General features: G+C 52.0%; 1 protein-coding gene across 2 annotated transcripts in view; it reads left to right on the forward strand.

Annotated features, from left to right (window-relative positions):
* Positions 1-15,343, forward strand: part of LOC144728673 (protein turtle homolog B-like) — a 183,443-nt gene that overhangs the window by 101,271 nt on the left and 66,829 nt on the right. For both annotated transcript variants that reach the window (XM_078608261.1, XM_078608260.1), the window contains exon 4: positions 2,720-2,871. In XM_078608261.1, coding sequence (XP_078464387.1) covers positions 2,720-2,871 — 152 coding nt within the window. The remainder of the gene's footprint in view (positions 1-2,719; positions 2,872-15,343) is intronic.

Consider the following 15,343-nt stretch of genomic DNA (forward strand, 5'->3'; position numbering starts at 1 on the left):
GGCGTGGTGGTGATGCAGCCGTCTCGCAGGGTGGTGGCTCGGTATGCCACGCGCTTTGGGAATGTGAGACTTTATTTAGGAGTGGAGGAAGCTGACGAGCCTACGAAGCACTCAGTTGCAGATGTCCAGTAGGGGCGGCGGTGGTTACAATAAACAACAAATGGTACAGAAGACGATAGGAGTGCAAAGTATAGAATTGGTAAGTCACGAAAAATAAATAAAGTATATAAGTGTAAATTGAAGAAGTACATACATTATCTTTGGGACTGGTGTAGGCCAATCCGTATTATATTATCAGAACATGTTTGTTTGCATGTTTTGCCACAAGTTCGTGTGGTTCATGTAGTCTTGATTCCTTGCGAAAGGTTTTTATTTGGTGTTTGAACATCTTAACACATCTAAAGTATAGGTTTTTTGTATTAGATCACGTAAATATAAATATGTCGTTAAACCCACCACCACCCAACACAGCCAAATAGTAAGGTTTGTCACGTAAACAGAAAATGCCAATTCATTATTAGTACAGCACACCGGTATGTTGGAGAGCAAATCCTGTTTTATTTCCAGCAAGAGTAAAACCTATTCTTATTTTTCACAATTACTTACATTCCTGCCGATGTTTTAACACATTATATGCAAGCTTGGGCAAGGCAACAAAAACAGTCCCAAACCACGCCGAGACAAACAGGCGCCTACGTTAGGTCAACAGTGGTTGTCTTATGGGCCCGACTCGGCCCCGTCATAGAAATGTCGAATTGCCAACACCGGCCTAGAACTGTGAAATGGGAGATGAGCACGGCCTCCATGCTCAGTGAATAATTTCAGCAGCGAATAATTTCAGCAACGAATCACATTCGCTGTCGACTGCGGTGTTGTGCAGGTATCACGCCACGTTGGGGAGTCATGAAACCAGTAGTACGTTTTGGTATTTGCGCAACTATTATGTTCTAGCACAAGGCGATCACAAAGGATGCTGCGATGTTTCGCAGGCACTTGTCCACAAGTGCTTTTACATGGGAGAGCGTGTGACGTTGCTTAGTGGCTTTGACCCAATTTACTCTCAACTCAACACGCTCATTCGGTGACACTGCCTGAAAAGGGGAACGTACGGAATCGGCAACGTTTCGGGAAACGGCCCTTCTATAAAAAGCACGAGGTAAAAAAATTACCCGTCTAGGTAATTTGTGTAATTTGTGAAATTACGCATCTAGGTAAACGGTGTATGAATTTGCTAATTTTGTGTGCCCACTTGATAAAGGTAATGGTGGGTTTGTTTTGGCCGATTGATTCAAGTGGAATTTTTTTATTCCCCCCCCCCACCCTCAAAATAGTCGCTGGACTGTGTAGAAATACGAGTGACGCAGATATCGCACAGGTATCGGTGCAACCGTTTGCTCACAGCACTGTTGGAGGATGAGCTTAATGGAGTCCTCCGAGAGGGTATTGGACAAACTCGTCCACACGCCATTCCTAAATCCCTCCGCCACCGCCCGCCCAGCTGTGTTATTGTGGTGCGGGTAACGTGTGGCTACTCCCGCCTCTTCCAAGAAGTCTGGCCGGCGTAAAAGAGTAGGCCAAATACCCTCTAATGCCCTCTAGTAGGGGCTCTTTACAGCTCCATTTAGTAGAGGGCCCTTCCATCAGTAGTGGCGTTGAGTAGGGCAATGCGGGGGCAACACCTTTGCCTTTTACACACATTGTAGAGGCCCCACATGTTTAAGACGTACGTGCCCTGAGCAATGCTCTTCCCCCCAGGCCACAGTGCGCATGGTGAGGTCTCTCAATTGGGGTCCTCACCGCTAATTGTCACGGCTACAGCTGCTTGTCACGTATCCCTTTCCCCCCCCACCCGCCCCCCGATCGGGGGATTTTCAAGTTTCTTCTTTCGTCATTGTCATCATCATCTGAGACGATGGATTCTTCACGCTGATGCCCCCCCCGCACCCCCCCACTCCCCCGCAGTTGAGCGTGCGTCGCCTGCCCACTCGCCAGAGCCCTGGGAGAGCTGGGGGTTTTTTGTGTGTGGGGAAAAAAGTTCACGCATTTGCGTCGACCTTTCGTAGTGTGTGGAGCGCAGCGTCTCGGTCCTTCTCTTTGGGACGAAGAGGAATCCTCCAGAGAGCCCTTGGCTATGTCGGGAGTCCCTCAGTCGTTTGGCTGGCAAACAGAGTCCGTTCATTTTCACGATCACTAAAACCTGGATTCATCAAGTTGATGTGGTGAAATGGCTTTTGTTTGCTTGTTCTTTTATTCAAGGAATCCGGCCGGGTCGCAATGCGGTAGAACATTTTACTTAATACAGAATTTGTATATATTTTACTATATTATACCAGGTCAGGCCCACTGAGCTACATAGCTCTTTTTCTGCAGCGACCTCGCCACATGATAGCTTAATGAAGTGGGTTATCCCATGGAAATGTATAGCAACCGCATGCTCTCAACGTATTATTATTTTAAATATGGAGGGGATAAATATATTTGACCACGGGAAGAGAGAGAGACGCAAACCCCAAATATACAGGCATCAGGGTCTGGGTTGAACCCATGACCTCCTGCATACCAGGCAAGGGAATTAACATCTGGCTACTGTGGCACCCTCCTGATTATGGGGTGGGGGGGGAATTAACGAGCGAGGTTCACAACAACCGTTGTAGTAGCAATAGAAAAATGACGAGGAGACGCGATTGACCGCCGACGTTTGCGTTGTTTGGTCCGGCAGCTCCACCCCGGTTCCGGGACACTCCACCGCCCTACATGGAGGTGCGGCAGGGCTCGGAGGTGACGCTGGCGTGCAGCGCCTACGGACGCCCCGAGCCCATCGTGGGGTGGCGCAAGGACGGCCGCCGCCTGCCCAATGGCGCCAAGTACCAGGTGCGGGTACCGAGCACCATAACCGCCACCACCACCGCCCAGTATCAGCAGCAGCAGCAACTACCCCCCAACGCAACTGGCCAGTGATTCGTCTAGGCCTGAATTGTTTTGTGAGTTTTATGGATAGGCGTGCTGTGCAATCTAGTGGTAGTACCTTCTGCCATTAATTCCTACACCAAGCCGGCTAAGCAGCGTTGCAGAGTGAGGAGTGAGGAATGAAACCCTGGCCACAAGTGCCGTTGAGCTGCAGCATGGACCACGGCCGTACCGCGGGACGTTGCCACGTGGTGTACCTCATGGTCACTTCTCACACCAGACTCACTTCGGTTCTGTCTCCCAGCACGACAGTTGAACCAGCAGCGCAAAATTTTGCAATCCCCTCACCTCTGTCCACCCAGTAGTGTAAATGGGGTGCGCTACAGCGAGCCGATTTGTGGGTTGCATGTGTAGTGAGGTAAAGTGTGGGTACTCCCACTTTCTCGAGGAAGTCTCTGGAGCTTCTAGTGGAAGCCCTTCAGCCAGCCCCCATCTTGGTGGGCCACTCGTCTGTCCACTCCACCATCTTAGTGGGCCACTGGCCTGTCCACTCCACCATCTTAGTGGGCCACTAGCTTGTCCACTGCACCATCTTAGTGGGCCACTCGCCTGTCCACTCCACCATCTTAGTGGGCCACTCGCCTGTCCACTGCACCATCTCAGTGGGCCACTCGCCTGTCCACTGCACCATCTTAGTGGGCCACTAGCCTGTCCACTGCACCATCTTAGTGGGCCACTCGCCTGTCCACTGCACCATCTTAGTGGGCCACTAGCCTGTCCACTGCACCATCTCAGTGGGCCACTCGCCTGTCCACTGCACCATCTCAGTGGGCCACTGGCCTGTCCACTCCACCATCTTAGTGGGCCACTGGCCTGTCCACTCCACCATCTTAGTGGGCCACTGGCCTGTCCACTTTACCATCTTAGTGGACCACTAGCCTGTCCATTGCACCATCTTAGTGGGCCACTAGCCTGTCCACTCCACCATCTTAGTGGGCCACTGGCCTGTCCACTGCACCATCTTAGTGGGCCACTCGCCTGTCCACTCCACCATCTTAGTGTGCCACTGGCCTGTCCACTTTACCATCTTAGTGGGCCACTGGCCTGTCCACTGCACCATCTCAGTGGGCCACTGGCCTGTCCACTTTACCATCTTAGTGGGCCACTAGCCTGTCCACTCCACCATCTTAGTGGGCCACTGGCCTGTCCACTGCACCATCTTAGTGGGCCACTGGCCTGTTCACTGCACCATCTTAGTGGGCCACTAGCCTGTCCACTGCACCATCTTAGTGGGCCACTGGCCTGTCCACTGCACCATCTTAGTGGGCCACTGGCCTGTCCACTCCACCATCTCAGTGGGCCACTGGCCTGTTCACTGCACCGTCTTAGTGGGCCACTGGCCTGTCCACTCCACCATCTCAGTGGGCCACTGGCCGGTTCACTGCACCATCTTAGTGGGCCACTGGCCTGTCCACTCCACCATCTCAGTGGGCCACTGGCCTGTTCACTGCACCATCTTAGTGGGCCACTGGCCTGTTCACTGCACCATCTTAGTGGGCCACTGGCCTGTCCACTGCACCATCTCAGTGGGCCACTGGCCTGTCCACTGCACCATCTTAGTGGGCCACTAGCCTGTTCACTGCACCATCTCAGTGGGCCACTCGCCTGTTCACTGCACCATCTCAGTGGGCCACTCGCCTGTCCACTGCACCATCTTAGTTGGCCACTAGCCTGTCCACTCCACCATCTTAGTGGGCCACTGGCCTGTCCACTCCACCATCTTAGTGGGCCACTAGCCTGTCCACTCCACCATCTTAGTTGGCCACTCGCCTGTCCACTGCACCATCTTAGTGAGCCACTCGCCTGTCCACTGCACCATCTTAGTGGGCCACTGGCCTGTCCACTGCACCATCTTAGTGGGCCACTAGCCTGTCCACTCCACCATCTCAATGGGCCACTAGCCTGTTCACTCCACCATCTTAGTGGGCCACTCGCCTGTCCACTCCACCATCTTAGTGGGCCACTCGCCTGTCCACTGCACCATCTTAGTGGGCCACTAGCCTGTCCACTGCACCATCTCAGTGGGCCACTCGCCTGTCCACTGCACCATCTCAGTGGGCCACTGGCCTGTCCACTCCACCATCTTAGTGGGCCACTCGCCTGTCCACTCCACCATCTTAGTGGGCCACTCGCCTGTCCACTGCACCATCTTAGTGGGCCACTAGCCTGTCCACTGCACCATCTCAGTGGGCCACTCGCCTGTCCACTGCACCATCTCAGTGGGCCACTGGCCTGTCCACTCCACCATCTTAGTGGGCCACTGGCCTGTCCACTCCACCATCTTAGTGGGCCACTGGCCTGTCCACTTTACCATCTTAGTGGACCACTAGCCTGTCCATTGCACCATCTTAGTGGGCCACTAGCCTGTCCACTCCACCATCTTAGTGGGCCACTGGCCTGTCCACTGCACCATCTTAGTGGGCCACTCGCCTGTCCACTCCACCATCTTAGTGTGCCACTGGCCTGTCCACTTTACCATCTTAGTGGGCCACTGGCCTGTCCACTGCACCATCTCAGTGGGCCACTGGCCTGTCCACTTTACCATCTTAGTGGGCCACTAGCCTGTCCACTCCACCATCTTAGTGGGCCACTGGCCTGTCCACTGCACCATCTTAGTGGGCCACTGGCCTGTTCACTGCACCATCTTAGTGGGCCACTAGCCTGTCCACTGCACCATCTTAGTGGGCCACTGGCCTGTCCACTGCACCATCTTAGTGGGCCACTGGCCTGTCCACTCCACCATCTCAGTGGGCCACTGGCCTGTTCACTGCACCGTCTTAGTGGGCCACTGGCCTGTCCACTCCACCATCTCAGTGGGCCACTGGCCGGTTCACTGCACCATCTTAGTGGGCCACTGGCCTGTCCACTCCACCATCTCAGTGGGCCACTGGCCTGTTCACTGCACCATCTTAGTGGGCCACTGGCCTGTTCACTGCACCATCTTAGTGGGCCACTGGCCTGTCCACTGCACCATCTCAGTGGGCCACTGGCCTGTCCACTGCACCATCTTAGTGGGCCACTAGCCTGTTCACTGCACCATCTCAGTGGGCCACTCGCCTGTTCACTGCACCATCTCAGTGGGCCACTCGCCTGTCCACTGCACCATCTTAGTTGGCCACTAGCCTGTCCACTCCACCATCTTAGTGGGCCACTGGCCTGTCCACTCCACCATCTTAGTGGGCCACTAGCCTGTCCACTCCACCATCTTAGTTGGCCACTCGCCTGTCCACTGCACCATCTTAGTGAGCCACTCGCCTGTCCACTGCACCATCTTAGTGGGCCACTGGCCTGTCCACTGCACCATCTTAGTGGGCCACTAGCCTGTCCACTCCACCATCTCAATGGGCCACTAGCCTGTTCACTCCACCATCTTAGTGGGCCACTCGCCTGTCCACTCCACCATCTTAGTGGGCCACTCGCCTGTCCACTGCACCATCTTAGTGGGCCACTAGCCTGTCCACTGCACCATCTCAGTGGGCCACTAGCCTGTTCACTCCACCATCTTAGTGGGCCACTCGCCTGTCCACTGCACCATCTCAGTGGGCCACTAGCCTGTCCACTGCACCATCTCAGTGGGCCACTCGCCTGTCCACTGCACCATCTCAGTGGGCCACTCGCCTGTCCACTGCACCATCTCAGTGGGCCACTGGCCTGTCCACTCCACCATCTTAGTGGGCCACTGGCCTGTCCACTCCACCATCTTAGTGGGCCACTGGCCTGTCCACTTTACCATCTTAGTGGACCACTAGCCTGTCCATTGCACCATCTTAGTGGGCCACTAGCCTGTCCACTGCACCATCTTAGTGGGCCACTGGCCTGTCCACTGCACCATCTTAGTGAGCCACTCGCCTGTCCACTGCACCATCTTAGTGGGCCACTGGCCTGTCCACTGCACCATCTTAGTGGGCCACTAGCCTGTCCACTCCACCATCTCAATGGGCCACTAGCCTGTTCACTCCACCATCTTAGTGGGCCACTCGCCTGTCCACTCCACCATCTTAGTGGGCCACTCGCCTGTCCACTGCACCATCTTAGTGGGCCACTAGCCTGTCCACTCCACCATCTCAATGGGCCACTAGCCTGTTCACTCCACCATCTTAGTGGGCCACTCGCCTGTCCACTCCACCATCTTAGTTGGCCACTCGCCTGTCCACTGCACCATCTTAGTGAGCCACTCGCCTGTCCACTGCACCATCTTAGTGGGCCACTGGCCTGTCCACTGCACCATCTTAGTGGGCCACTAGCCTGTCCACTCCACCATCTCAATGGGCCACTAGCCTGTTCACTCCACCATCTTAGTGGGCCACTCGCCTGTCCACTCCACCATCTTAGTGGGCCACTCGCCTGTCCACTGCACCATCTTAGTGGGCCACTAGCCTGTCCACTCCACCATCTCAATGGGCCACTAGCCTGTTCACTCCACCATCTTAGTGGGTTACTCGCCTGTCCACTCCACCATCTTAGTGGGCCACTCGCCTGTCCACTGCACCATCTTAGTGGGCCACTCGCCTGTCCACTGCACCATCTCAGTGGGCCACTAGCCTGTCCACTGCACCATCTCAGTGGGCCACTCGCCTGTCCACTGCACCATCTTAGTGGGCCACTAGCCTGTCCACTCCACCATCTCAATGGGCCACTAGCCTGTTCACTCCACCATCTTAGTGGGCCACTCGCCTGTCCACTCCACCATCTTAGTGGGCCACTCGCCTGTCCACTGCACCATCTTAGTGGGCCACTCGCCTGTCCACTGCACCATCTCAGTGGGCCACTAGCCTGTCCACTGCACCATCTCAGTGGGCCACTCGCCTGTCCACTGCACCATCTCAGTGGGCCACTCGCCTGTCCACTGCACCATCTCAGTGGGCCACTGGCCTGTCCACTCCACCATCTTAGTGGGCCACTGGCCTGTCCACTCCACCATCTTAGTGGGCCACTGGCCTGTCCACTTTACCATCTTAGTGGACCACTAGCCTGTCCATTGCACCATCTTAGTGGGCCACTGGCCTGTCCACTGCACCATCTCAGTGGGCCACTGGCCTGTCCACTTTACCATCTCACATGTTTAAGGGAAAATAATTTATTAAAAGCCCTCTCTACACTCTGACATTTTTCTAATAATAACTGCCACTGGGTTTCCAATTTGCTTTTCTGCCTGAATAACTGCAGTTTGCTCAAGTGTAAAATCGATTAGACGCACAAAAAATTTGTACTGCTTTAAATATTTTCGTGCGGCTGAAGCACCAGCACCGCGTGTCGGGCTGTCTTAACTCAATTAGCAGAGCCCAGTGCGTTGAGGGCGCGGTGAGCGAGATTCCAGGCAGGTGGCTGAGCGGTAATAATAGCTTGTTTTCGATGGGGGACCTGGTTACGCCATAGAAACCTGGTTGCAGCAAAAAACGCGGACAAAACCAAGCCACAGACAACTGCACGGGGCCAGCCAGCACGAAGAATACAGCAAGGCTGGAAGAATGCACCTCCGATTAGCACGGTTGACTATGTATGGGGTGAAAGAAGTTCAACATACAAATGTACACCGAGTATTGGGTGCAAAACAAATGAGAAGTGAAAGAGTTGAAATCCTGGCTGGGGAGGTTGGCTTGGCCCATCATTCATCTGCTTTGTGGAGAAGTCAACAGTGCTTGTTCTATTTAGAGGCTCCCCCCCCCCCCCCCCCTGTCATATGGACGTGTAATTTCCACCACTGGCTCAGGGCCGTAAGTAAGAGATGAGCGCCGATGCCTCGATGCTTATGAGAACAGTAACTCACTCTGACTTTTCTCTGACTTGCTGTTATTTCACTCTTCATTTGTATTCTGTGGTTATTTCGGTAAAGTCACGTAGATACAAAAAAATGAAAATAAAGTGAATAAAAAAATTATTAACATATCACGACGTTTCGATCGCAACACAAGCAATCGTCATCAGAAGAAAAAAGAGGGGGAAAGCTGCTGAGGCAGGCTGTTTATAATGTTAATGTAGGAGAGATCTCATACACCGGCAGTTGGTCTACACCAGGGGTCTGCAACCTTTAAGACATAAAGAGCCACTTGGACCCGTTTCCGAAGGAAAAAATAAACTGGGAGCCGCAAAACCATTGCAACATTTAAAACAAATATAACACTGCATATATTGTTTCTTACCTTATTGCTATATACAGGATCGTGCAGTCAGCTGTCAATCTGAATAAAAAAGGACTTTTTCACTTAACAATGTAAAATATATTTTTGCAAATTAATAGCTAAATTACCTGGTTAATGGGATTTTTGCTCCTGAACCTCAGTGCACAGTGTCTGCACATCAGGGCTGTAAGACGTCACCTTCATTTTCACATAGGCTTGCAAGCTGTCATCTGTGAGGCGTGATCGATGTTTGTTTTTAATATAGTTCATGTTGGAGAAGACCTGCTCACATACATATGTGGAGCCGAAGATCGACAGGACTCCAAATGCATACTTTTTCATGTTTATATAAGTGTTGGGGATGGCATTCCATGTTTCGAATACAAGTTTGTCCTGTTTGGGAAGGTTTTCAATATCACTCCATTTATGATTCTGAGCCAGAATGGCCTTCTGACGGGCAACATCCTCAAGAGTAGCGGTCAAGCATTTGAACTTGGACACCCATATATCTTTGTCGGCTATATCGGCCAGTTCCATCTCAAGATCAGGTTGACTTACACCTGCAAATGCAGTCATATTCAATAGGGATGGATCGATCGCCAGGGGAGTGACAGGGAAGGATAATGTCGTTTTTTCCTCTCTGAACTCACAGAATCGTTTCCCAAACGAACTTTGCATTGTAGTGATTGCAGACTTGAAATATTCCAAATTTATCGTATCATGACTTTGTTTGAACTCTCTCAAAGAGGGAAAGTGAGACAGTGTACCTCTCTGTAAATCTTTGACAAACACTGTCAACTTGCGCTCGAATGCCAAAACCTCCTCCAGCATGTGCAGGGCTGTGCCTCCTTTCCCCTGAAGGGTTGTATTTAGCGTGTTTAGATGTGCTGTCATGTCTACCATAAAATGTAATTTTTCCAGCCACTCTGGCTGTTCCAGCTCAGCAAAGGTGAGCTCTTTGCTGTTTAGGAAGGTTTTTACTTCTTCCAAACATGTGACAAAGCAACGGCAACGTTATTGCCTGTCACCGGGCGGGCAGTGTGGAGCGGAGCGGCGACCTGTCAGCAGTGGCAACGCCAGAGCAGGTGTCACAGTGCGCCTCCTCCCCTCGCTAGCATCCGCCCCGGAGCCGCGGTCAAGGTTCAAAAGAGCCGCATGCGGCTCCGGAGCCGCAGGTTGCCGACCCCTGGTCTACACCAATCAAAGCATTGCACCTCGCTCCACACACCCACACTGCTGACGGTGGAGGTGGACAAGAAAACACAAATCAAGTCATGACCCAAAGTGGTTGATGACATCTTTCCAATGATTGCTGAGCTTAAAACCGTTGTCTCGGTTGAAATTGTGTCTGTGTCTGTATATATGGATGGCTTCGTGAACGAATCTTTGTTGATAGCCAGTCGGCTTGCACAGTACCATCGTCTTAGAGAAATCAATTAAATGTGAGCCAGCCCCATTAAAGTAATAATCAGCCATGGCAGAAGTATTGGTCCTGCCGTGTTTCAGATCTGCCTTATGATCTGGAACAAGACCTGGATCTTGTTTTTGTTCAGGATTTGGAAAGATCCAGGTCCGATTTAACACTGCATAAAATTCGTGACCTGATCCCATCTGTGAAGGATAAGATTCCTGACATGCAATATCTAGTTGTCTACAAACTAAGCTGTATTTGCGGCAGTTACATTGGGGAAACCAAGCGAAAATGTCTAGGACCGTGTTCGTGAACACCTGGCAGATCTGAAACACGGCAGGACCAATACTTCTGTCGTGGCTGATTATTACTTTAATGCAGCTTGTTTACGTGAAATTGATTTCTCTAAGACGATGGTACTTTGCAAGCCGACTGGCTATCAACAAAGATTCGTTCACGAAGCCATCCATATATACAGACACAGACACAATTTCAACCGATATTACGGTTTTAAGCTCAGCAATCATTGGAAAGATGTCATCAAGCACTTTTGGTCATGACTTGATTTGTGTTTTCTTGTCCACCTCCACCGTCAGCAGTGTGGGTGTGGGGAGCGAGGTGCAATGCTTTGATTGGTGTAGACCTACTGCTGGTGTCGGAAACCTCTCCTACATTAACATTAGCTGCCCCGCCCATCTGTAAACCTTGATAAAGATCCTGCCTCAGCAGCTTCCCCCCTCTTTTCTCCTGATGACGATTGCTTGTGTTTGCGATCGAAACGTCGTGATATTTTTATTCTTTTTGATTCACTTTATTTTTATCATGTTATTTTTTTTATCTACGTGGCTTTACCGAACGAACCATAGAATATGAATTACTGCAGTCACGAGAGTTTTAAGTCAAAATTAGTTCATTTGTACCAAAGTAGATTTTCGTTTATCCTCCGGGTCGATGTAAACGTTTTCACTGAAATCTTCGTGCGATGCTCAGATTTGGCACAATGCACGACCGTCACGGGGTGGCGACGTGGAAACGTAACCACGTGCGAGCCACGCACTTCACGTTGAGTATAAATCAGTGTCAGATTTGAACACCGCTGTCAGGCAGACTTAGCCCTTGAGTTCCGATGCTGACTGCTGCTTGTGTGCGTGTGTGTGTGCGCTGACGGAAGTTGTTGACTGGGGCGGGGGGGGGGGAATCATTCACGGCTACGCTCGGCTTAGAGAGAGAGGCAACTTCACCTCGATTAATTTCAGTGTCTAGGAATGCGTCACATCGCCAAGCTGAAACTCTGCGCTTACTTGGCCGAAATTAGATTCCCCGCATTAATTTCACTCGTCACTTGTCAATGCGAAAGCAAGGTGGAGGGTAAAGCGCAGCCCTGCAATTGGTCGCTGGCGCCACCACTGATGGAACGGTCTGCACGCAGTGGAGCACTAGAGAGCCCTTCTGGAGGGTAGTTAGGCCTACGTTTCCACGCTGGCCCGACGTCCTGTAAAAGTGCAGGTGATGCTCACACTTGACCTCACCACACGCGACCTGTCAATCGACCTTCACCGGAGCTGCACCCATTCGCGCTGCAGGATGGACAGAGATGGTGGGGGAGGGGGGTTGCGGGGCAGGGATTTCAGAAACTTTGCATTGTTCCAACCGCCGTGTCGGGATATCAAATCGAAGTGGGCCAACTTTGTGCACTGACCACCGCACCCCACGGTGGCAGCTTCCCGTCGTCCCAACAAAACCTTCCAAGCAGACGCTGAGCACGCGTTCCACATTTACTGCTGCACCATCCCCAGCATCGCGCGACGTTCAGTGTCGAGATGTTAACTACCTCGCCTGGTATGCAGGAGGTCGTGGGTTCAATCTCGACTATGATGCCTGCTGTATATTTAGAGTTTGCGTGTCTCTCTCCCCGTGGTCGCATGGTTTTTTTCCAGGTCCTTTTCCCCTCCACATTTAGAATCTAAATATGTATTAGAGTATTTGGCTGCTATACATTTCCATGGAATAAGCCACTTTGAGCTACGTAGCTCAGTGAGCCTTCCCTGCTCATATGAAAATCGTTTTTAATTTAGTTTAATGGGGGCAAGATCTCTCGCTCTCTATCTCGAGGGAATCTGGGATAGGACGAAAAGAGGCCGTCGCCACGGAGATCCGCCGCATGTCACTGTTCTGCCAACACGTGTCCGTTCGTGCTTGCAGGGTGCAGCGTTAAACATCAATTTATTTAGTCGTAGTATTTAGTTGAGGGTACCCTGATGACGTTCACTCGTCACAGTTATTGATTAGGCATTGTCAATAACTCCTTTGACGACTGCTATTGTTTATGGGAGTGTCGTTGCAGCACGGTATTTGGGGCGTTATTCGTTCGCTTTTTGCGAGCCACTGTTATGTGTGTGTGTAGTAGCACCGTGGCTCTCGCGTGGGCCATGGTGAGTGACATTGCGTGCGCCAACTCAAGGGCGGTGCGACTCTCGGTGCGCGGTATCACGCGGGCGGGCGCGCAATCTGTGGTCTGGCTCACTGTCGTGTTCATTTACAAGCTGGCTCGCTCGCTCTCTACCGTATTCCGTACGGCACCTCCTTTGGTATTTCTCCGATGCTATAGGGAGCTATGAAGCTGCTGCTGATGTTGTGTAAATTAACAAACGACTGATACGATGGGGCACGGGGGGTGGAGTTGTCGGCGAGTGACGGGTGTCGCGATACGTTTAGCTCCCTGCTGCTGCTGTTGCTCTGCGGTGTCGTGCGTTGCGGCCGTCACCGTGACGCTACCCCCCCCCCCACTAATGAGCTCCTCCGAATGGTCCTCACCTGCATCGACTGAGCCTGCTTGGCTCGAGCGGCTGCTGTCACGTTGGATCTGCTCCACACGAAATGCAGCGGATTAGCACGAGCGGCGGTGGAGGCGGCGCTGGTGCTGTCAAACATCGCCATTTGCGCACCGCCGGCTTCACAGTTATTTTCCGGCGAGGGATTGTTTTTGCTGTTATTTTTATTAGAATCCGAGGGTGCTGTTGTCTCAATCATTTCTTCTGATGGATCTGGGAACAGACAGAGCAGTGGTCACACCCGGCGCACCGTGTGGCCTGAGGAGGTCTTCGTTTGTTGAGGTCGTGGAGCTAGACCTGACAAGCTCCTGGCACCCCCCCACCCACCCGCCCCTTCCCACAGGCTGTGTCTCCACGGTCACCGAGACATCCGCCGTCAACCTCGGAGGTGCGAGAGGTGGCCGGATGGCTCAGAGGTTGGGCGTGGAACCGGTGCCACCTAGAATCCTGGGTTCGAATCCAGGCAGCCGCCCGTGCGGTTAAACCGGGCTCTCAATTTGTAGTTGAGTTCATGGTCTCAGTATGGTCACCAATGACTGCACAAACAAACCCATCACGGTATGGAGTCTTGTTCTGTGCCCAATTTGGCTGAGCTCCAGCACTGAACATCGCTATTTGTGGCATTAATTCTAAACACGCGAAATTCTCCACTTCAACGGAAGCACGATACTTTTTGTCAATCCGGTAGACCACTCCCCTTGATAATTATTGATTCATCGGTGTTGTCTTAAGGTCACTTATGTGATTAAATAATTAAATAAACCGTGATCACCTTGCGAACTTGCGTCCCCCGCGTTAGCATTTTTTTGGGGATAAATGCCACTCGTACACGCACGGTGCTCCTTGTCGTTCCGCTGCTGGATGAGTGCCACGAAAAATTGGAGTTTCCTCCTCGCAGATTCTGCCTGCGAGGCAGCAGACGCTACGGTGGATGGGGTCATGGAGACGAGGAGCTCCGCTGATAATAAGAAAATGCGAGAGGCTCGTTCCAACGCGGCTCGCGCGTAGTAGCAAAAGCCTCCGGAGGGACGCGCAGCGATCTGGGCGGCTGGTATAATAATGCTGCTGCGACGTTCTAAATGTGTTGTGCGCTCTCTCGCTCTCTCTCTTTCTCTCGCTCTCTCTCGCTCTCGCGCGCTACGGCCATACATCGTGGAGCCGATGGAGGCTGTGGCAGACGCGGGTAGGGGAGAGACCCCCTTGTGGGTTTATGCTTTTTTGACGGATGATGAGACGGTGCGTTGTTAGGAAGTGTTGACCGATCACCAGTTGCACCATCGTTTTTAATTTTTTGTTTAGGAACCAACTAGAGCTATGTAGTTTTAAATGTAAATGTAAAACTGATATGTTTATACTGTAACTGCTTTTTGTGTTTAGCTTGTTCTCTTTCCCCCACACCTCCTATTCATACAGTTGTCTGAGTACAGTGCAAAATAAGATCAACATACATACATACAAACATACAAACACCGTTTACCATCGCCATCGCCCCATCTTCATCACACTATTGTCGTCAATCACGATCTATCCACTGAGGTAACAATCCGCTTAGCACCGGCACGTGAGCCGATTTCATCGCTCCATCTCCACGCTGGGTGCACTCCCAGATGAGTTCCCTTCTTTGGCTGCCGCTCCATCGTTCGACTTAACCAACGGACATCGCCACTGCTTCTCGTCAGACATCCTGCCCAAGCCCATCAAATGTTTGTCAGTCTCTGCTGCCTCGCGACTGTGTCCCCCTCTCAGTGCAACTTCCAGCATGCACCTCTCTCTGCACTTTTCTGCGCACGTTTCAGCCTTTTCTGTTCCACATTCTTTGCCAATGTCCATGGATCGTTCGGATCCGAATGCCCTCGCGGGTGATATACGTTGGTTATCTCACTGACAAGATGAGATTTATGGGACAGATTCTGGCCGCAGAGAAACAGGAGACACTGATAATGGGGTTGTGGATAAGAGGAGCTCACTGAATTTAAAATACAGTTGAGCTCATTTCAAATTAACTCCCACAAAAC

The sequence above is a fragment of the Lampetra planeri genome, chromosome 29, assembly GCF_965212315.1.
Source record: "Lampetra planeri chromosome 29, kcLamPlan1.2.h2, whole genome shotgun sequence".
Taxonomy (NCBI): Eukaryota; Metazoa; Chordata; class Hyperoartia; order Petromyzontiformes; family Petromyzontidae; genus Lampetra; species Lampetra planeri.